The following is a 23,497-nucleotide window of genomic DNA, read 5'->3' as shown; positions in this document are numbered from 1 at the left end:
CATTCATTTTTAAATTAAAGACTATCTAATTTTAAGTGGTATTCACTCATCATTAAATAAAAGCGCTGCTATTTCCCTTGTACACAAGCCTTGTTCTTTTTCGTGGGGACTGACCATCCCCACCCCAGCAGCCGCTTCATTAAGTATAGCACCTCTGTTTCAAGCGCTCTAGAAGGGCAACACTTAGTGCTGACCAATGTTCCCTCTAATTTTACGAAGGCTCTGTGCAACAAAAGATTTTGGCTGTGCAACTTTGGAAGGAAATTTAAATTTTTGTGCGTCACTTATATATAACTGGAAAATGACGTTCAGCATTTGTGTTAACTTTACTTCAAAATTATATTAAACATTTGAACATTCAAAACACAGCACACAATGCATTTAATGGGTGAAACACACATTAATTGAGTCCACAACTGCAAAAAGGGACCACTGCTGCTTTGTGCGCTCTATTGTAATGTCTGTGCGCACGCTCATTGAGTTGTGCGCGCGCGCACGCGCGCACAGCTTAGAGGGAACACTGGTGCTGACCCTTCATTTGTTTCTTCTTTTTTGTCTTATAGACGCTGCCTCCTTGCAGCTGCGGCCAGGAACGGCTGGTCAGCGGCGCTGTCCCACCCAGTGAGTCCGAACGGCCCACACACCCCTCCTTACGAACATGGATTTTATAGCCCCCTCCTCCCCCATCTCGCACTTTACCTTGCGGTCAGTTACCTGCTCCAGGCCTTCCGTACTCTGCTTAGTAAAAGCCGAATCTGACGCACTGGCCTTTCCCTTCATCTCCCTGTGATACCGCTGGTGATATTTCACCTGACATAAAGACAAGAGGGAACAGTGCCATTATGCCAGCGTATTAGCCATTACTGATCTTCTACCTCTAGGGTACCAGGTCAGAGGTAGCTGTTCCAGCCGGACTGGGCCGACGGACAGTCAGTAATAAATACAATGTTCTGTGCATACTGGGTCTCATGCCATGAAACGTCATTGTCCATATCCCGCTCATTGTACTTACATCGCTGGCCAGCTCGTTGGCTTTCTTGGCTATCTGGTACCCTGGGGTGATCAAGGCTGGAAAGCTGCCCTTCCCCTTCTGCTCTTCGTAATCTTCTGTGTATTTCACCTGTACCGGTAACGCACACAACGGATAAGTCAGAGGAAGCAACAGTGGGACCGGAGAGCAGAATGGCCCAATTCTCTGTACTCACATCGCTCAGGAGCTGCCCCCCAACCTTGGAGTGTATGATGTCCTTAGTGTCCGCCACGCTGGTGTACTGGGAGATGCGCTCATCGTGTCCACGTTTATACTCCACCTGTCACAGGGAACGGGTCATGTAGGACTGATCGTAAATACCAAATATCCCAAATAATAGGTCAACAGATTTACCCTTTAACGCAGCAAATAACAGATTAGAGGGACTGTACTGTGTGCTGTAGTAAGTTGGAGGGACTGTCCTGTGCTGTAGTGAGTTGGAGGGATTGTCCTGTGTGCTGTAGTGAGTTGGAGGGATTGTCCTGTGTGCTGTAGTGAGTTGGAGGGACTGTCCTGTGGGCTGTAGTAAGTTGGAGGGACTGTCCTGTGTGCTGTAGTAAGTTGGAGGGACCGTCCTGTGTGCTGTAGTAAGTCGGAGGGACTGTCCTGTGCTGTAGTAAGTTGGAGGGACTGTCCTGTGCTGTAGTAAGTTGGAGGGACTGTCCTGTGTGCTGAAGTAAGTGGGAGGGACTGTCCTGTGGGGTGAAGTAAGTTGGATGGACTGTCCTGTGTGCTGTAGTAAGTTGGAGGGACTGTCATGTGGGCTGTAGTAAGTTGGAGGGACTGTACTGTGTGCTGTAGTAAGTTGGAGGGACTGTCCTGTGCTGTAGTAAGTTTGAGGGACTGTCCTGTGTGCTGTAGTAAGTTGGAGGGACTATCCTGTGGCCTGTAGTAAGTTGGAGGGACTGTCCTGTGCTGTAGTAAGTTGGAGGGACTGTCCTGTATGAAGTAGCAAGTTGGAGGTACTGTACTGTGCTATAGTAAGTTGGAGGTACTGTCCTGTGGGCAGTAGTAGGTGGGAGGGAATGCCTTGTATGCAGTAACGGGAGGTACTATCCTGTATATAGTGACTGGAGGGACTATCCTGTATGCTGTGACGGAGGTACTATCCTGTATATAGTGACTGGAGGGACTATCCTGTATATAGTGACTGGAGGGACTATCCTTTATGCAGTAAATTAAGGGACTGCTTTGCCTTCTATGCAGTGACGGGAGGGACTATCCTTAGTTTATGCAGTGGCTGGATGTATTGCCTTGTATGCAGTGACTGGGGGCATGACTGCCATCTGAAATTGTGGGGCCCCAGGACTGACAAAATAGGCAGGGCCCCCTTTTCCCTTCTTGAACCCCCAGCTTGCCTGGTGAGACCTCCGGTGTCTGCAGCATTGGCCGCACTACTCAACCTCTACATTGCTTCAAGGGAAATGTAACAAATTATACATGACAGACACCAGTCCTGTGCTCACAATACAGGTGACTGCAATCAGACCGTATCACACATTATTCAGAGGGTACAGAGTAACTTACATTACTGGCCAGGTGAGCGGCTTTCCGGGCTGTCTGATAAGCTGGGGTAATCATGGCAGGAAAGCTTCCTTTCCTTGTCTGCTCCTCATAGTCCTCTGTATATTGCATCTGATAAGAGAGGACACATGATTCCGCACCTCTGCTCACATACAGTAACCTACCCAATCATCAGCGACAGAAGCTAGGAGGCAGCCATCTCGTATTACACTATGTCCAATGTATATGTACCTCCGCACAAACCCTCTCTTACCCCAGCTACTCTCCTTAATGCCATCTCTCTCCTCCTCATTGCTTCCAAGCTACTTCAGCAGGCTGTTGTGTCTACATCACTCCTATCTTCTCCTCCTAATCCCTCATTGACCCACTACAGTCTTCTATCAGATACCTCTTCCACTACATGGCAGTTGTCCTCACCAAGATCACCATGGACCTCCTCACTGCAAAACCAAGTACTTCCACTCTACTCCTACTCATCCTTCTCCACCTCCTAGATGCCTTCAACACTGGTGACCATCGCCTCTTCCTGCAGATCTCTTCTACATCCTCCTCTCTTACACTGCACTGGTTCTCCTGGTATCTGTTCCAGTACACATTTTCCTTCTCTACCACACCACCTCATCTTCATTTTAGCATTCCTCAAGGTTCTGTCCTTGGTCCCCATCTCTTCTCTCTCTATACTTCAGTTTGCTCACTAGATCCTTCACCCTCCTATGCCACTAATACGCTGATGACTCCCAACTTTACATCTCTCTGTCCCGGTCCTCTTCTGCATCTCCAACTGTTTGGCCATCTCCTCTGAGGTCAAAACAAACATCTCAACAACTTAGCTCCCTAATTTCCAAAGCCCTCACTCCTCCACTGACAACACCTCTTTCTTTCCATCTTCCAAGTCCACTATCTGGGTGTCACCAAGGACTTCATCTTGTCTTTCCCCCACCATACTCATTCCCTCATCCAATTGTGACGCAATCGCCTTCATAACAATTCTAGGCTATGCTTCTCAACACAGAAGCCACCAAAACTATAATTCATGCCTTATTACTGTAACCTTCTCCTCTCTGGAATGTCTCTCTTGTTTTGCCTCTCAACTGTTGCCCCACAACTCATGTTCTTTTTTTTTTCATTCTACCTCTGCTGCCCCACTCCTGTCAGTCTCTACATTGGCCAACAACTGCCTCCTCTCCTCTTCCTTTACCAATTCCTCTCACTCCAACCTTCAGGTCTTCAGCTCTTCTCCAAACCTCTGGAATCACCTCCTCCAATCTACCCCTAGACTTATGCCGAGCCTCGAAAAGTCACTTTTCCACTGAAGACCACCAAACCTCCTCCAAATTCTCCCTAACACCCCACTGCTTTCTCTTTGTGTCCCCCACGGCCCTTTAAAATGTAAGCTCTTGCGAGCACATCTATCTATCCTCATGTTTTTTCACTTATGTATCCTTGACAATTTGTTTAGAGCCTGTACCTATAATAATGATGATGCTCGTTTTACGCGTGTATCGGAGATGTTATAGGTGTCCGCTTTTTATTAAATCACTCTTATTTCAGTAATGAGGATCTTACGTTATTCAATGACTCCTGAGTCTGCGAAATGTGGACCATATCAGGGTCTAGGTCAGAGAACCAGGATTTACCTTCTTCGTATGCTTTCTGAAATCAAAGAAACACCAGATGTCAGAGACCTTCCCACAATCCCCTGCTCCCTAGGTGAGACTCCCAGCTCTGAGAGTACCTGGCTGATCAGCTTTTCCACCTTACAGTTCTGCTCATGCTCCCGAGCCTTCATATCCCAGTGGAAAACTGACTTGAATCGGTCTCCTTCTTCCCGGTACTTAATCTGACGAAAATTGAAAAAGTTATGTAGGCAAGAGATCCCACTTCTTACAGTCGTTCTACTGTCTGAAACCCTCCCAGAAACATTCCTACTTTCAACTAGAAAACGGCAAGATAGTCTTATGCCTAAAAACCATAAGTATGAACTGCGGGTCAGTAACTCGGTGCAGTAGGATCATGGATGAATTTGGGTGCCTGGATTGTTTCTTTGGAAAGTTTATCATATCTGTGATCGGCAGGCCTGCAGGGAAGGGCGGGGCTAACATTTAGCCTCACCCCCTTCATACAGCGCCTTAATTATGGTGATTATCTACCCATTGTGTCTGCTTCTGTCAGCTGGTAAAATCATGGCCTCATTTTTGGGGCTTTTGGATGAAATGATGTTCATTGTTTATTTGTACCATTGATGCGATGGATGCTGCAGGGTTTGAATTGGTTGACCAACTCCCCCATTCACCAGACCTGACCCCCCACATTAAGACGTGATGATGTCATAACTACTTTCAAGGACTGGTTGGAGGACGAATCACTGGGCTTTTCCTGAATGGAATCCAGAGGTTGGAGCATAGATGGAAGAAGCGTAATTCAATGCCATTTTTCACTTTAATTTCTCAGTTATTCATGGTCAGGACACCGACTTTTGGGTCCACCTGTCCAGCATTTTTTTTCAAATACTACGGTTTGAATCACATTGAGCCTGATTAAGGTGCGGTTGCAACATCGATAGTTACCGTCAAACTGCGCATCTTCCAGTTCCGCAGTGCGCACGTTCCAAGACACCATTGCATTACCACTAATGGTGACGAGTCGCAGAGTGATGACCCCGGACTAGGCCATTTAGAGTAGGTAATGGGGAGTGTTTGGCCGGTCTTGGGGTGTGTCTCCACATGTGACCGGAATCTTGTACGCATAAAACATGGTGACCATACTGTGTAAAAAATGGGTGTTGAAAAAATTATTGAAAAAATGGGTGCACCCATTATAAATATAACACTGTGCTCATTAATAATTACACCAGTGCCACCCAGAAGAGTGCAAAGATGCCCAGTATGTCAAGTCCCACCCTGTGATGTGATATCTAATTATGATTTGCAATTGCACTGCAAGAATGCGATGCATTTGCATGCTGTAACTATGGGAGTCCCCTGCATGCAAAGCAGGTGCAAAAGCAGGTGCAGGGCCTCCATTTTCCGCCTCGCAGCGGCTGCGTGACGTCACATGCCTGCATGACATCACATGCCTTCATGACATCACATTCCCCTATATATTATCATTGATTGGAATTCAACATTTTAATCTATTCTATAAATTCATCAATTAAAAACTCATCCATTGTATAAGTGTCTTGTTGGTTTGATTCTGCCATGTCCTTTATAGAATAATGTGGTCAGTGCCACCCAGTAACAGGTCGCGTGTTGGGTAACTCCTGGCAGGACAGTGATTGAAGGCGACAGGAGCTGGCAGCGGAGAGCGAGGACAGGAAGCGCGTTACACGGACGTGATCTGTAAATAACAGCTCTCATATCACCATCATGAAACGAAAATAGATTAGAATACCACAGAGCATTCCAGAAGACAACCGCCAGCAGCCCCCGTCCGGACTCCTACACCCCGGGATCTGATTATTGTGTCTGACCCTGAAAAGCAGCTGTCAGAGGGGACATTGCGGAAAGTCTGGTATGAGGCTCAGTAAGGCCTCTAACATAACAATCACCCCACAGACGGCTCGTATCAATGTGTTGTGGGAAATGCAATAACGGGAATGCATATTGCACCACATTCTCCATGAAAGGGAAGGTGGTCTCATTGTAATGTGTGGCCCTTCCTGGTCTTATAAATGCTTCAGGGGGCCGCAGTTTTCCCGTGCTGTATAACGTGTCAGACTGGGGCCCACTGGGGTAATGAAGTCATAAGGGGGCCATGTTTAGGGGTGTGGCTAGTCTCCAGAGAGGGCGTGGCCATTGCCCACAGAGATGTAGATTACCGTAGTAAGATCCTGGTAGTACATTCATGATAATGTACCAGATTAATGCCAGCAATGCACTGTACGGTGCACAGCCTGGAACCTAAGACCTAGAAGATGTTGAAATTTTTCACGTCGACCTTTTGCATGTCGACCTATTGATCTACCTACAGACTGAAGTCCTTTCCATGCACACCCCTTGTATTTGGCGTACTTAGTGCCATTGCCTGCAGCCTACAGAGACACCAAAGGGCGCTGCACATGAATATTACCCTGTCTCTCCTAAGACCGCACATATCCACCAAGAGCGACTTACCTCACTGACCCTGTCTCTCCTGAGACCACACACATCCACCACAGAGCCACTTACCTCACTGACCCTGTCTCTCCTGAGACCACACACATCCACCAAGAGCCACTTACCTCACTGACCCTGTCTCTCCTGAGACCACACACATCCACCAAGAGCCACTTACCTCACTGACCCTGTCTCTCCTGAGACCACACACATCCACCAAGAGCCACTTACCTCACTGACCCTGTCTCTACTGAGACCACACACATCCACCACAGAGCCACTTACCTCACTGACCCTGTTTCTTCTGAGACCACATGCATCACCACAGAGCCACTTACCTCACTGACCCTGTCTCTCTTGAGACCACACATATCCACACAGAGCCACTTACCTCACTGACCCTGTCTCTCCTGAGACCACACATATCCACACAGAGCCACTTACCTCACTGACGCTGTCTCTCCTGAGACCTCACATATCCACACAAAGCCACTTACCTCACTGACCCTGTGTCTCCTGAGACAACATGCATCACCACAGAGCCACTGACCCTGTCTCTCCTGAGACCACATGCATCACCACAGAGCCACTGACCCTGTCTCTCCTAAGACCACATGCATCACCACAGAGCCACTGACCCTGTCTCTCCTGAGACAACATGCATCACCACAGAGCCACTGACCCTGTCTCTCCTGAGACCACACAAATCGCCACAGAGCCACTTACCTCCCTGAACGTGTCTCTCCTGAGACCACACACATCCACACAAAGCCACTTACCTCAATGACACTGTCTCTCCTTAGACCACACAGATCCACTTACCTCACTGACCCTGTCTCTTCTAAAACCACACATTCACCACAGAGCCACTTACCTCACTGACCCTGTCTCTCCTGAGATCACATTCATCACCACAGAGCCACTTACCTCGCTGACCCTGTCTCTCCTGCGACCACACACATCCACCACAGAGCCACTTACCTCAATGGCCCTGTCTATCCTGAGACCACACACATCCACCCCAGAGCCACTTACCTCACTGACCCTGTCTCTCCTGCGACCACACAGATCCACTTACCTCACTGACAGCCTCAGACTGTTTCCTCACATGGATGTTTACTGGAGTTTCATAAACGCTGGTAAAAGAATTGTTTTTGGGATTGTGCCTGTAATATATAAATATAACAAATAAATAATTTGTCTTTAATCTGTTATTTCTCTTATTACGTATTAAGGGCCTGATTCAAGTTGGGCCGCATAAAGACGAAAACTGCTATCCAGCGATTCGTACTATTCTGCTCATGGATGCACGCCATTGCTTGAATGCGCGACAACCTTAAACTGCGGTCACAATCAGAAAAATGCAACTGCATGCAAAGGGCCAGCAGGGGTGGCGACATTGCTGGGTTGTCGACACAGTGTCATAGAAATCAAAAATACAGTATGTCATTTAGAGGTCTATGTATTAAGGCTTGGAGAGAGATAAAGTCTATGGCGATAAAGTAGTAGTAAAAATAATAATTGTGAGCAAAATAAATGTACAGGGTACTTATGTAATATCTGGGCTCCCGTTTTTCTTATGAGACCGCGTCCCCTCGCGGGGTTCGCTGCGCTCACCACGCTTCGGGCACGGTGGCTCGCTGCGCTCGACACACTATATAAAATCAACTCCATGCGTAGTTGGATAGTAGGGGTATGAAAAAATGGGGTGCATTTAACATGGGAGCCCAGATAATACATAAGTACCATGTACAGTACTGTGCAAAAGTTTTAGACAGGTGCGTAAAATGCTGCACAGTAAGAATACTTAGAATACTCAATAATAGGGGTGTTAATAGTTTTGGCTAATTAGATTTATCACTTAACAAAATGCAAAGTGGATGAAAAGAAGATTAATCTAAATCAAGTCAATATTTGGTGTGACCCCCTTTGCCTTCAAAACGTTTTTCTACGTATACTTGCATACAGTCAGTGATTTTGCAGGATTAGAGTCAGGTCTCCTGATCATCCTCATTTTTATATGTAGCTTGTTTAATCAGTCATTAATGGAAACAGAAACAGCTGTGTAGGAGGCTTAAAACTGGTTGAGGAACAGCCAAACTCTGCTACAAAGGTGAGGTTGTGGAAGTTTCATGCCGCAGGTCATACACAATGACAAGACTGAGCACAGCAACAAGACACAAGGTAGCTATACTGCATCAGCAAGGTCTCTCCCAGCCAAAGACTTCAAAGCAGACTGAGGCTTTAAGATGTGGTGGTCAAGCTCTTTTGGAGAAGCAAAAGGAACGGGCAATGATGAGGACCATAGATGGTCGGGCGATGAAAGTCGTGTGATAATAATATGACCAGTAATTATGGGTTCACTAATTTGTCTAAACTGATACCAATATCTAAAGATGATGGGTCACAGCTGTATTGATTAGGTGGTGCTCCCCTAGGGGTTTATTTAATTTGATGGGCGTTCCATTGAAGATGGAATGTTGTTAACCAATCAGAATCTACTTCTTTTTTATTTATTATTCATCTTTAAGATAATAGAATCTGATGCGTTGAGGCAATAACTCCCCTAAATGCCGCATCCAACAAAACCTGTAAACCTAGAAACGGATCATGTGTAGGGGGTGTAGGGGGTGTAGGGGTTGTGCTGTCCACACATGAAAAACTGCTTGTAGCCGAGAACACTTGGACTTGCTTCCCACAGTTATAAATGTATAAGTACTGGCTAGCTACCAACACTACAAGCATTCTTACCCCTTTTCCACTTGCAAAAATATCCCGGGTTTTTGCACATAAACGTGCATCAACCCGGGATTTAGTGCAGTGTGAAAGGGTCTTGGATGAATATCCCGTGTTCAGCATTCCGGGATCTCTACCCAGGTCCTGACCTGGGTAGGACCCGGAATCGACACGAGATGCGGTCAGTGTGAATGGTATCGGGATCGGGTACACGGGACTTTAAAAAAGCTGCTGATTGGAGCTTCCTTGGGCTCACATGGGCTCTAATGACAGGCATGTGTATTTGCAGTGATTTCCCGGGATCAGTGTGAATGGGGCTGTCCCGGGTCGATCCCAGGTCTGAGTGCAATGTGAAAGGGTACATTCCCGGGTAGTGTCCCGGGAAGCATCCGGGAACACATTCCCGGGTATGACCCGGCTCTGCAAGTGGAAAAGGGGCCCAAACTTTTGCACGGTACTGTATGTAACCATAGCAACCGACAGATACCCGAATAATAATCCATCTCTGACAATCTTTGGACTGTGGGTACTAATCTCACCTTCAGATGTTGTTATCTGTACCCTTATACAATGTGTACCCAGGCCGACATTGGCAGAATGAGGACCCATCGGGGGAGCGAGTGCATAAATATTTGCTGACGCAGGAAGCAAAGGAGCTAGAATGGGGCCAGCGAAGGATGTTTACTATCACCGACATAGTGGGTACACACTAGACCATGTGACCAATATGTCGGTCTGATCTGCCCAATAGGATGACCTATTGTCTAGGGCAGGCATCTCCAAACTATGGCCCTCCAGCTGTTGTGAAACTACAAGTCCCAACATGCCTTGCCACTCTCTGCGACACTTACAGTAACAATTCTGCAGCTCTGTAACATAACTGCAACAATGTAACCAACTAAGATCTGCCAGTGATGTGGGTGTTACCAGTTCCCTGACAGTCACCTGTCCCTAATTATTACAACTCTTTCTCCCATTGTCATGATTCCACAGTCACCTCTACGAGGCTTCATCAGCAGCAAGAAGCAAAGCTCAGGATTAATATTTCTTAAGGTAAAAGGAGTCTGGGACAAAGAAAAGGGCGAAACGCGGAACTTACGCCTGGCAGAACGGCTTCTTCTGGTAGCTGACAAAGTTGTTGACCGTCAAGATCATTTTGCAGATTTCACAGTGGAAGCAAGCCTTGTGCCATGTCTAGGGGGGAAAGATAATAACATAGGTTATCTTATTACTATATACTGTACATTGTATATGCCTGGTACTGCCACAAAATAATGAGGGGTACAGTATTGTCCGTAAACAAGGGTACAGAAGCCAGAAATGTAGTAAAGTACAGTAAGGCGACGTCACCACTCAAATCTTGGAGCAAGATAATAATGGGGACCACAAGCCGCACCCAATTATGCAAGTGTAGCAAAGCTGCAGCAGCAGTGATTGGCTGATGTGTCTTTATTCACTTACCCTCAAATAGCCACGTTTGATGCATCACGGAAAATGTATTTATTTACAGTTTATTATGTAGCGCAGCAAATTCTGTGGAGCTTTACAAGTGGAAACAGCACTACAACAAACTGGGTATTTACAGACAGTTAAAAAAGGTAGGAGGGCCCTGTTAGCAAGCTTACAATCTATAGAGTTCAATATATGGAAAAGAAAACAGGAAACAATAATAACAAATTAATAAATCTCAGAGTATACAGTACTGTACTGCAATATATCTATCTATCTATCTATCTATCTATCTATATATATATATATATATATATATATATATATATATATATATATATATATATATATCACTTGGGGAATAGGATTTTTAAACATTACAATGTTTCGTCCTTAAGCAGTGATACATGAGTAATGCATTACATCCACAGAGAGATGTGGCCCACTATCACAGTATCCCCTCCCAACTACTAATGTTTGTTTAATTTCACAATCCATTATAGACATAGCTGCCTACCCTCCTGCATTCTGCAGCAGACTCCCTGACATAGCAGCAATCTCCCTCTCTCCCTCATTAGTCTAGTAATTTCCCTCATGTCACCTAGCGCACATTACACTGTTACATCATAGTTACCTCCCCTCCTGCATTCTGCAGGAGACACCCTGACATAGCAGCAATCTCCCTCTCTCCCTCATTAGTCTAGTAATCTCCCTCATGTCACCTAGCGCACATTACACTGTTACATCATAGTTACCTCCCCTCCTGCATTCTGCAGGAGACACCCTGACATAGCAGCAATCTCCCTCTCTCCCTCATTAGTCTAGTAATCTCCCTCATGTCACCTAGCGCACATTACACTGTTACATTATAGTTACCTCCCCTCCTGTATTCTGCAGGAGACTCCCTGACATAGCAGCAATCTCCCTCTCTCCCTCATTAGTCTAGCAATCTTCCACATTTTACCTAGCCCACATTACACTGTTACATCATAGTTACCTCCCCTCCTGCATTCTGCAGGAGACACCCTGACATAGCAGCAATCTCCCTCTCTCCCTCATTAGTCTAGCAATCTCCCTCATGTCACCTAGCCCACATTACACTGTTACATCATAGTTACCTCCCCTCCTGCATTCCGCAGGAGACTCCCTGACATAGGAGCAATCTCCCTCTCTCCCTCATTAGTCTAGCAATCTCCCTCATGTCACCTAGCGCACATTACACTGTTAAATCATAGTTACCTCCCCTCCTGCATTCCGCAGGAGACTCACTGACATAGGAGCAATCTCCCTCTCTCCCTCATTAGTCTAGCAATCTCCCTCATGTCACCTAGCGCACATTACACTGTTACATCACAGCTACCACCCCTCCTACATTCTGCAGGAGACTCCCTGACATAGCAGCAATCTCCCTCTCTCCCTCATTAGTCTAGCGATCTCCCTCATGTCACCTAGCCCAGATTACACTGTTACCATCGTTACCTCCCCTCCTGCATTCTGCAGGAGACTCCCTGACATAGCAACAATCTCCCTCTCTCCCTCATTAGTCTAGCGATCTCCCTCATGTCACCTAGCCCAGATTACACTGTTACCATCGTTACCTCCCCTCCTGCATTCTGCAGGAGACTCCCTGACATAGCAGCAATCTCCCGCTCTCCATCATTAGTCTAGCAATCTCCCTCATGTCACCTAGCCCACATTACACTATTACATCACAGTTACCACCCCTCCTGCATTCTGAAGGAGACTCCCTGACATAGCAGCAATCTCCCTCTCTCCCTCATTAGTCTAGCGATCTCCCTCATGTCACCTAGCCCAGATTACACTGTTACCATCGTTACCTCCCCTCCTGCATTCTGCAGGAGACTCCCTGACATAGCAGCAATCTCCCGCTCTCCATCATTAGTCTAGCAATCTCCCTCATGTCACCTAGCCCACATTACACTGTTACATCATAGTTACCTCCCTTCCTGCATTCTGCAGGAGACTTCCTGACATAGCAGCAATCTCCCTCTCACCCTCATTAGTCTAGCAATCTCCCTCATGTCACCTAGCCCACATTACACATCTACATTTACATTGAATCATCATCAGCATTTCTCAGCACTTTACCAACTTTAGTATCTCTTTCTCATCTACATTCGCATATAAGTCATTTTTACAAGATTCTTTTCAGATGTAGCAGCACACACCTACGTTTCTAGGTGCCACGTTCTCAATCTCTTTTCACAATCTCTCCATATATGGAACTAGACACGCCCTTTGGGTGGAGCATGACATGCCCCCTCAATGGGGTGCTGTGCAACATTGTATTACCAACTATAATCTCCCTGAAACTAGTTTTCAAAAGTAGTCAAGTATGATTATAGACAATGACATTTCTTGTACAGGCTGAACTATCATTGGTGCAGCAGTTTAATTGCACCAGGGCCCGGGAGGATAAAGGGGCCCAGTGCTGCTACACTCTGTTTCACATATATTTGCACAGAGATTACTGTAGACAGGGGGCTGAAGTAGCAGGTTCATTGCGCCATGTGTCTTTTTTGCCCACTTATTTGTTACTGAATTTGTGTGTGTCGCGCTGGTAATGTGATAAACACACAAATTACGCATACCCTGTACGCCACCGAGCTATAGGTGTATGACCTATGGGGGATGCGGCCAGCAGAGGTGCAGGAGGGATCGGAGATTTCTGTTGCGGTCCTTCCTGATAAATTTGGGTGATACTTAATATTTGCGGCTAACCCCCCAAAACGGGTGTTTTCTGGGATTTAGCCACAAATATTGATTGATAAATGGAACCCTAATACCCCTTTCACATTGCACTTTTAAAACGGTATATTGCCGTTTTTTTCCCATTTTAAAACGTTTAAGGCTGCAATGTGAAAGTGCCAAAGTTGATTTACCGGTTAAAGTTAACCGGTATTTCAACACGGTTAAAAAGCAGAATCCTACACGTTTTAAAGCCGTTTTTTTGGCAGTGTGAATGGCTCTATTTCAATGGCTTGAAACGTGTCCCTTGGGGGTTAAACGGGTTGAATGTTTGAATGGTATTAAATGATTTTTAAAACGGTTTTCACCTGCAATGTGAAAGGTCTCAAGGCTCTGACCCGTTTTAAAGTCCCATTTAAGAATACCGTGTCATTACCCATTTCTGCAATGTGAAAGCAGTATTAATCTCATCCTGTGCAGTTCATCTGTCCTCCCTGGACGGCAGGACCTGACCTCATAAATGCTCAACAGAATGAATGGGCACAAACACCTACAGACTCCTACTAGCTGCAGAAGGGGGAACAACTCCATATTAACGTATTTGTATACAGTGTCATTACAGTCCCTCTTGATGTAATGGTCAGGAATTCAAATACCTTTGTCTATTTAGTGTATGCAGGCATACGCAGGGTGTGTGTGCTCCATGCCGCTGCTTGCAGAGTGACATGAGCTAGCACTGTGCAATGAGCATGTATACTCCCACTGGCAAGAAGCATGTAATCCTCCATGGCAATGAGAATGAAACTCCTGGCAAGAACCATGTAACCCCTGGCATTGAGCAAGAAACCTCTGGCAACAAGCATGTAACCCCTGGCAACTACCATGTAGGTAAGCGGAACTTATGTGGCATAATATTTAATAGGCATAAAAGTGTGTGGAATAATATGTAATAGGTATTACATTCTGTGATATAATGTGTATTGAGCATTACAGTGTGTGTCATAAGGTGTAATGAACATTACGGTGTGTGTCATAATGTGTAATGGGCATTATGGCGTGTGGAATATTATGTATTGAGAATTACAGTGTGTGGGATAAAGTTTAATGGGCAGTATGGCATGTGGTATAATGTTAAATGGGCATTACGGTGTATGGTATAATATGTAATGGGCATCACGATGTGTGACAGTGTCTAGTTGGTATTATGGTGTCACTCTCCCTGTTTATTATGTGTGTGGTGGTGTGGGGTGAAAGAGCGTTTTATATTGCAGTGAGTGCCAATAGGTGGTGCTAAACATTTTGAATAGCGGTGCTAGACACGCCCCTCTGACAATGCAGCGCACCCCATAAATGTAAAGTCTAGATCCGCCCTTGCTTGCCTACTGCCACATGCATGTCCACATGGCCACCCAGCTATCAGGGGGTGCTGTGGGCTCGATTGCATCAGTGCACGTGGTGGGGTGCACTGTAAGAGCTGGCGGGCACCATTCCAGACTCCAACGTCTCTGAAAGCCTGAGGTGGAAAAGCAGGAGGCAGCATTCCTTCCCTGACCTTGAAACGAGCATGTAACTCTTCCTGGCTAAGAGCATGTAACTCCGCTGGCAATGAGCATGTAATCCCCTGTGGCAACGAGCAGGAAACAACTGAAAATGAGCATGAAACCCCGGGCATCAAGTAAGTACTATAACTCCTGGCAACAAACATATTGATAAGTGGCACTTATCTGGAATAATATGTAATAGGCATTACAGTGTGCAGCATAATGTGTAATGCACATTATGGTCTGTGGTATAATGTGTAATGACCATTACAGTGTGGGGTATAATGTGTAATGGGCATTACAGTGTGTGGTATAATGTGTAATGGGCATTACAGTGTGGTATAATGTCTAATGGGCATTAGGATATGTGGTATAATGTGTAATGGGCATTATGGTGTGTATAATCCTGGCGCAGTGTGTCTAAGGGGCTCCAGCTGGCACAATGTGTATAAGTGGCACTACTCTGTGGTGTAATGTGAATTGGTTCTATTATGCCACACCCCTTCCCCACAAAGTTGCGCCCTAAATTTTTCACGAGCCTCAGGTGCTCAGTCACTCTTTTGCTTTTCTGTGTGAAAGATAATACGTGAATTCTTGGGTTTCATTCATTCTTACCTACCCTCCCGGAATATTTGGGAGGGTCCCGAAAGTCGTGTCCCCCTCCTGGCCCCCCGGAAGGATGAGCAAGCCTCCCACATTTAGTGCAGCTCCCGCACACCCTCCCTCTGTTGGTCAAATACCAGCATTCGTGGCTCTTTGGGGAAGGGGTGGGGCTAAAATGATGCAAATGTATTGTATGTATTGTATCGCAGCTGGGAACAATAGATGATAATAAGCCTTGCTGAGCCATGGCTCTCCGGAGAAGGGTGTGGGTTGTTAGGTCTACAACAACTAGGTCGACATGGGTCAAGGTCGACAGGACATTAAGTCGACACAAGCATTAGGTCGACATGGGCAAGGTCGACAGTCAAAATGTCGACATGGGGTTTTCACTGTTTTTTTATTATTTTTTTTAACTCTTTATTTTTGCAGTGGAAAACAATACAGTTAAATGAGACAGATATCTGGACAATGCATTTACAGACACTTTGGTGTGATGCATGTAAATAAAATATACTGTTATGAATACCACTGTCTTTTTTTGTTTTTATGTTAGTTCAGCGAACAAACAGCAAAATAATAGCATTGGGATTCACTTTTTTTTAACCCGAATGTCAACACAGTTGACAAGGACACAGTTTGAAGTGCACCGCATCGCATCGCATCGCCTCGCTGCGCTCGCCGTGGTTCGGGCATGGACCCTCGCTGCGCTCGCCATGGTTCGGGCATGGACCCTCGCTGCGCTCAGCACACTATTTTACTCTCCCACCACGCCCTAGTGGGATGGTAGGGTATGAAATACCACCCAGGCAATGTCGACCTTTTGAATGTCGACCTAATGTTTGTGTCGACATAATGACACGTCGACCTAGACCCATGTCGACCTAGTGGTGTCGACCTATTGACCGTGTCCCCCAGAGAAGGCTAGGTGAAGACGGCTCTATCTGTATGGTTGCAATAATAATCTGTTTAAATAGTAAAAATGTTTCACTGAAATAGTGGGTGTGTCCATGTGCTGTTCTAGAACCTGCTCCATCTGTATCGGCCAGTGATCAGTGAGATGCAAAATTTGTCATCACAGGTACATAAGACGCTCTGGGGTAACTGCTAGACAGACACGTGTAATACAGTCGGCCCTCAATTGGAAAACTCCATCAGTATAATTACTATAGGACCAGGAGAAGCCCCGCGCATGGTTTCCTTACTGATAGGGGGATTGTACTGATGATAGGGGGCCGGTACCGACGTTCCGCCACATTACAGTTACCTGGAAGCAAAATGTACTAATTTGAAACTCGCTGTTTCTCTAGCGCTGAGGTTTAACCTTTGGCACCATCCTGATAGCCGGTGGCCAGGACACATCCTCCGCCACCTGGAGAAAACTGTAACATAAATAGAACCGGACGCTGCATCGGAGATGAATCCGGGTCACATTGGAGAAGTCTCAGTTCTTAATTTGTACTTACTGGTGATAGGAGAGTTTCTACCTTTCGCCAAGTGTCCCGCTGAGCCCCCGTCACACCATGTATAATATCAAAGGGAAAAACCAAGCCCAGGCCATGTATAACCCAGCCCAGACCCCGTGTAACCTAGCCCAGGCCCTGTGTAACCATCCCCGGTCCCGTATAACCAGCCCAGGCCCTGTATAACCCAGCCCAGACCCCGTGTAACCTAGCCCAGGCCCTGTATAACCCAGCCCAGGCCATGTATAACCCAGCCCAGGCCATGTATAACCCAGCCCAGGCCATGTATAACCCAGCCCAGGCCATGTATAACCCAGCCCAGGCCCCGTGTAACCCAGCCCAGACCCCGTGTAACCCAGCCCAGACCCCGTGTAACCCAGCCCAGGCCCTGTATAACCCAGCCCAGGCCATGTATAACCCAGCCCAGGCCCCGTGTAACCCAGCCCAGACCCCGTGTAACCCAGCCCAGACCCCGTGTAACCCAGCCCAGGCCCTGTATAACCCAGCCCAGGCCATGTATAACCCAGCCCAGGCCATGTATAACCCAGCCCAGGCCCCGTATAACCCAGCCCAGGCCCCGTATAACCCAGCCCAGGCCCCGTATAACCCAGCCCAGGCCCCGTGTAACCCAGCTCAGGCCCGTGTAACCCAGCCCAGGCCCTGTATAACCCAGCCCAGGCCCCGTATAACCCAGCCCAGAACCCGTATAACCAGCGCAGGCCCCGTGTAACCCAGCGCAGGCCCCGTGTAACCCAGCGCAGGCCCCGTGTAACCCAGCCCAGGCCCCGTGTAACCCAGCCCAGGCCCCGTGTAACCCAGCACAGGCCCATATAACCCAGCCCAGGCCCAGTATAACCCAGCCCCCGTGTAACCGAGCCCAGGCACCGTGTAACCGAGCCCAGGCCCCGTGTAACCCAGCCCAGGCCCCGTGTAACCCAGCCCAGGCCCCGTGTAACCCAGCCCAGGCCCCGTGTAACCCAGCCCAGGCCCCGTGTAACCCAGCGCAGGCCCCGTGTAACCCAGGCCAGGCCCTGTGTAACCCAGCCCAGGCCTTGTGTAACCATCCCCGGTCCCGTATAACCAGCCCAGGCCCGGTATAACCCAGCCCAGGCCCGTATAACCCAGCCCAGGCCCAGTATAACCCAGCCCCCATGTAACCGAGCCCAGGCCCCGTGTAACCCAGCCCAGGCCCCGTGTAACCCAGCCCGGGCCCCGTGTAACCCAGCCCGGGCCCCGTGTAACCCAGCGCGGGCCCCGTGTAACCCAGCGCGGGCCCCGTGTAACATAGCGCAGGCCCCGTGTAACCCAGCGCAGGCCCCGTGTAACCCAGGCCAGGCCCTGTGTAACCCAGCCCAGGCCCTGTGTAACCATCCCCGGTCCCGTATAACCAGCCCAGGCCCAGTGTAACCCAGCCCAGGCCATGTATAACCATCCCCGGTCCCGTATAACCAGCCCAGGCCCTGTGTAACCCAGCCCAGGCCCCGTTTAACCCAGCCCAGGCCCCGTCTAACCCAGCCCAGGCCCTGTGTAACCCAGCCCAGGCTCTGTGTAACCCAGCCCAGGCTCTGTGTAATCCAGCCCGGGCCCTGTGTAACCCAGCGTGAGCCCTGTGTAACCCAGCCCAGGCCCTGTGTAACTCAGCCCAGGCCCTGTGTAACCCAGCCCAGGCCCCGTATAACCATCCAATGCCCTGTGTAACCAGCCCAGGCCATGTGTAACCATCCCAGGCCATTTTAAACCATTCCAGGCCCAGTATAACCCAGCCCAGGCCCCGTGTAACCAGCCCAGGCCATGTGTAACCCAGCCCAGGCCCCGTCTAACCCAGCCCATGCCCCGTCTAACCCAGCCCATGCCCCGTCTAACCCAGCCCAGACTGAGCCACTATCTATTATCCCCTGCATGCACCTTTTCTTTTTAGAATGTACTATGTGTAGCCATTAGGCTTATTAAGTTGTAATTTTTGTGTAGCCAAAAGGCTTATTAAATTGTTATATGTTATTATTTTTTATGCCATATTTTTATACATAAAAATCTGCTAAAAGTCAATCCATTAGTCAGAAATTTCTTTAATAACTACAGAGCGCTGCATATTCTATTTTTTCTTCCATGTCCAGCCCAGGCCCCGTCTAGCCCAGCCCAGGCCCCGTCTAACCCAGCCCAGGCCCCGTCTAACCCAGCCCAGGCCCTGAATAACCAGCCCAGGCCTTTATAACAAAGCACAAATCCTGTATAACAAGTCAGGCATTATAATCAGCCCAGACCATTATAATCCAACAGGCCTTTATTATCAACCCAAGCATTTACAATGAACCTAAGCATTTCTAATCAAGCTAGGACTTTCTAACCACCTGAGAATTTTATATCCAACCAATGCCTTTATAACCAAGCCAGGACTTTATAACCGTAACAAGTTTTTGTAACCAAGATAGACCACAATAAACAAGCAAGGTCTTTATAACCAAGCCAGGCCATTATAACCAGCCCATATATCACTGAGGGTTCTGTACACAACAATATACCTGTTTAATATTAATTTAATTGAGAAACCCCCCAGAATGGACATGCGGAGAATACAACAGTCACCTGCAGACCAAAAAGCAACAAGAAACGAACGTTCCGTTTAGGAAGACAAATACCAAAAGAAACTTTATTCAATATAAAAATAGTAAAGGTTTAAATAAAACAAAAACAGCTCTGGGTGCTAGAAATGTGCAGATGGGGAGAGCTTTTGTGTCCTCACTTTTATATCTACACAACCACAATGTAAATACCAGGGAACCTCAAAACACAACCGTACTGTCCAATCATAAGGTGACGTTAATATACCGTATGTATATTTCTATATTATGATGTCATCTTTTCAGCGCTCATTGGGAAAGCGTGTGTATTGTAAGGAAGGACGCAGACCCGACTATAACTGACGGATATTATGGATCTTCCCGCTTACACTTTAACACTAAGCAACTCATACAACACATACTACAGTACAACTGTGATGTCATCAGAGCAGGAAGACATGGTAGGAAAGTCATACGATCATCAGAATAATCACATAAACACAGCGCAGACCCTCGCGTAATCTAGTCACAGCGATGTAGTATTCTACATTTCATCGTACTGGCGCAACGGTCACCCATAAAAAAAACGACTTTCTTTTTATTATCCGTTCGATACAAGCTGATCGGATTGAGCGATCGGTTTTGTAGCAATGAGTATCGCCCAACTGCAGAAATGCTGCCCTACAACGCACTCACCTGATCTATGCAGTTGATCTTCTCAGCCGGGTACACGCCATAGCCGCAGCGGGCACACGGTGCCACGTTCATGGTTAAATCCAGGTATGGGAGAACTTGTAGGTGGTGGGAAGCGATAGACTCTCAGATCCAGGCAGCTCGGGGGGGAACAGACAGCTGACACCAGCTTACACAGTAACCCGCTCTCAGTACCAGCTCGTCACTGACCTTCTGGAAGAGTCAGCTCTTAAATCTGGCAGCGCTGGAGACAGGCTATTTATGTACACATGGGAGAAGTGACGGAAGTAGGGATCCCATTTATAGGGGTTATGGGGGGGGGGGCACAGGACAACGACACAGTGACAATGTTTTCTATAAAGGAGAGTGAGGTCACATAGGTTTCATGTAACACTTTGCTCGTAAGTTAATGTTTATAGGGCCTGATTCACAGAAGTACGCGCACCTGATTTTTCGCAGGCGAGCGGTTAACGGTGTTGCGCCGATGCACCTGACGCTTACACATCCACTCAAATGTGGCTGCGCGAAGGAAATATCATCCGACGGTCGCTCACCTCGACTGACTTTTCATTTCAACGTTGTCCTCCGAATTTGGGGTGGGCACTGACATCATGTGACTGTGACATGTGATCAGCTGCCCGCGCCGTGTAGGCATTGAAATGCCTGTGTTCTCAGGAGAACGCCCAACCTCTCTATGGACAAGTCCTTAAAACGCTGGGCGTTCCCCTGATGCCATCCCAGATTGGTTACTGATATCATTCAGTGTGTCGGAGGAAACCATTTTTTTTTCTTAACCAATCAAATTCTGTCTATCATTTCTCTATTGTATCCTAGGAAATGATAGATAGAATCAGATTAGTTGCTATGGACAAAGAGGTGCTTTTAATTTTTGGAGCATATAGTAAATGTATCCTTTACTGTCTTCTACCTTCCTATGTTATATTATGCTGCCGTGTACCCTGGAATGTACAGATAATGCATTTGTAATAATTGTAGAACGCATCTTCCAAAAAAAAAAAGGTACAGATGGAGCCTTCCTCACCTCGCCTTCTCCGGAGAGCCATGGCTCAGCAAGGCTTATTATCATCTATTTTTCTCAGCCGCAATACAGTACATAGAACAATACAGCAGGGGATTAAGTCCGACAGCTCTGGCTCACTTAGGGCCACATTTATCAAACAATATTTGCGGCTAAATCCCCCAAAACACCCGTTGGGCGTTAGCCACAAATATTAAGTATCCCCCGATTATATCACAGGGGGACTGCAGCAGGAATCTCCGATCCCTGCTGTGATCCCCCCTGCATCGCTGCCGGCCGCCTCCCCTATAGGGATACGAAGCTGCTTGATGTATCAACATCGGGCAGCCCGGCTGTGCATCCCTGGGCTATCGCCATTCTGAGATGACAATAGCCCATTGTAGCCTATGGGCTACACACCCCGGCGGCAGTCCAGCCAGCCTGGGGGGGGGGGGGGGGGGGGGCAGTCCACCCAGATCGCATTGTAAATGCAATCCATGATAAATGGGCCCCTTAATTCAGGTCCAGTGACCTGACAATCCAACCCGGGTACTTTGCAGGGTTGGTCCTGGGATGGGGCAGTGCAAACTGGCTCACAGATTGTGGATGTCCAGATTTCCTGATGATGTCATCTCCAAGCGCCGGCAAAAGAGTTCCACTGCACCTGTATGGAGGATAAATACGCAGGAATAACCTGGACCAGTAGTGTCAAATCCTGGGTCAGGCCGGGACTTTGGTGTAAAGTGGCTATTGGACAATAAAAGAGGCAAACATAAGCCAGTGTTCACTAGCCAGAGCCAGATTAAGGTCTAAATGGGCCTGGAGCTGAAAATTATCAAGGGCCTATTATGCGCAATATAGGGGTTGTGGCCAGCACCTAATAATGTGGGGGCGTGGCCAGTGTTCTGGTTGGGTGGTCTGCTCATGGGTGTGTCTCTATTTGTGTAACTACTTTCAACTAATTACATATGCCTGGAAAAGGCAGGTGGTTGGCATAGGAAAAATGCAGGGAGATATATTGGCGGGTGACCTCCAAAGGTGCACCTGCAGGATGCTGATGTCCTAAGATTGTAAGATACTTGTGGGGTGAGGCGGCACTCCAGTCATAAAAAAAATACTGAAAGCCAAAACTTGGTAGACAACATTTCAGCACCTTTTATGTGGTCACCTAAGTTTACCACACCATATACCGGGATGCGGTCAATATGTCGGCGGTCGGAATCCCGACAGTCGAAATACCGATGCCGGAATCCCGACCGCCGCAATGCCGGCACTTTGTCCCTCTTTGGGTGTCCACAACACCCATAGAGGGAGAATAAAATAGTGTGCCGAGCGTAGCGAGGCACCGGGCTCGCTGCGTGGCCAGCGCAGTGTGCCTGCAAGGGGGAGCGAACCACAGCCCCCCTGTCAGCATTGCGGCGGACGGGATTCCGGCGTCAGTATTTCAACCGCCGGGATTCCAACCACCGGCATATCATACCGGACCGCATATACTCCTTATACAAATCATGCAACAAAATAGTAACCCCTTTATACTGTACTTGCCTATTACACATTATGCCACATGGAATGAGCAAAAACTCACACCGACTGAGCCGAAATTCACACTATGGCACACAGATTAAGGCAAAATTTCCATTTTGCCACAGGGATTGAGCCAAAATACACACTATACCAAACAGATTGAGCAATAATACACAATATGCTTCATAAATAGGGGTATTGCGCGCCAAAGGCGCACATTAAAAATTTACACCATAATGCCCATTACATGTTAAGCCACACTGCATAATGTCCATTATGTATTATGCCAAACACCATAATGCCTATTAAAAATTATGCTACATAAGTGCTGCTTACCTATATGCTCATTGCCAGGGGTTACATGCTCATTGCCAGAGGTTCCATGCTCATTGCCATGTGGGATTGCATGCTCATTGCCAAGGGGGAATACTTGCTTGCGGTAACTGGGGGACAGCCGGGCAGAAATGACAGCCATTGACAGCCGGACAGAGAGCAGGGGGCTGCCCGGCTGCTTTCAGAGCAATGCAGGTCCCGGCTATTTGAAATAATACCCCT

General features: G+C 47.5%; 1 protein-coding gene across 1 annotated transcript in view; it reads right to left on the bottom strand.

Annotated features, from left to right (window-relative positions):
* NRAP (nebulin related anchoring protein) overlaps window positions 1-23,497 on the bottom strand; it is a 95,075-nt gene that overhangs the window by 52,122 nt on the left and 19,456 nt on the right. The window contains exons 2-9 of the mRNA XM_083150242.1: window positions 10,487-10,581; window positions 7,730-7,817; window positions 4,290-4,394; window positions 4,121-4,207; window positions 2,558-2,665; window positions 1,206-1,310; window positions 1,013-1,120; window positions 715-810 (exon numbers count right to left, since the gene is read on the bottom strand). Of these exons, the coding sequence (XP_083006368.1) occupies window positions 715-810; window positions 1,013-1,120; window positions 1,206-1,310; window positions 2,558-2,665; window positions 4,121-4,207; window positions 4,290-4,394; window positions 7,730-7,817; window positions 10,487-10,581 (792 nt within the window). The remainder of the gene's footprint in view (window positions 1-714; window positions 811-1,012; window positions 1,121-1,205; window positions 1,311-2,557; window positions 2,666-4,120; window positions 4,208-4,289; window positions 4,395-7,729; window positions 7,818-10,486; window positions 10,582-23,497) is intronic.

This window comes from Crinia signifera, chromosome 6, assembly GCF_055691185.1.
Source record: "Crinia signifera chromosome 6, ASM5569118v1, whole genome shotgun sequence".
Taxonomy (NCBI): domain Eukaryota; kingdom Metazoa; phylum Chordata; class Amphibia; order Anura; family Myobatrachidae; genus Crinia; species Crinia signifera.
The sequence above is the reverse complement of the archived record's forward strand: the minus strand, read 5'-3'. Positions and strand labels throughout refer to the sequence as shown.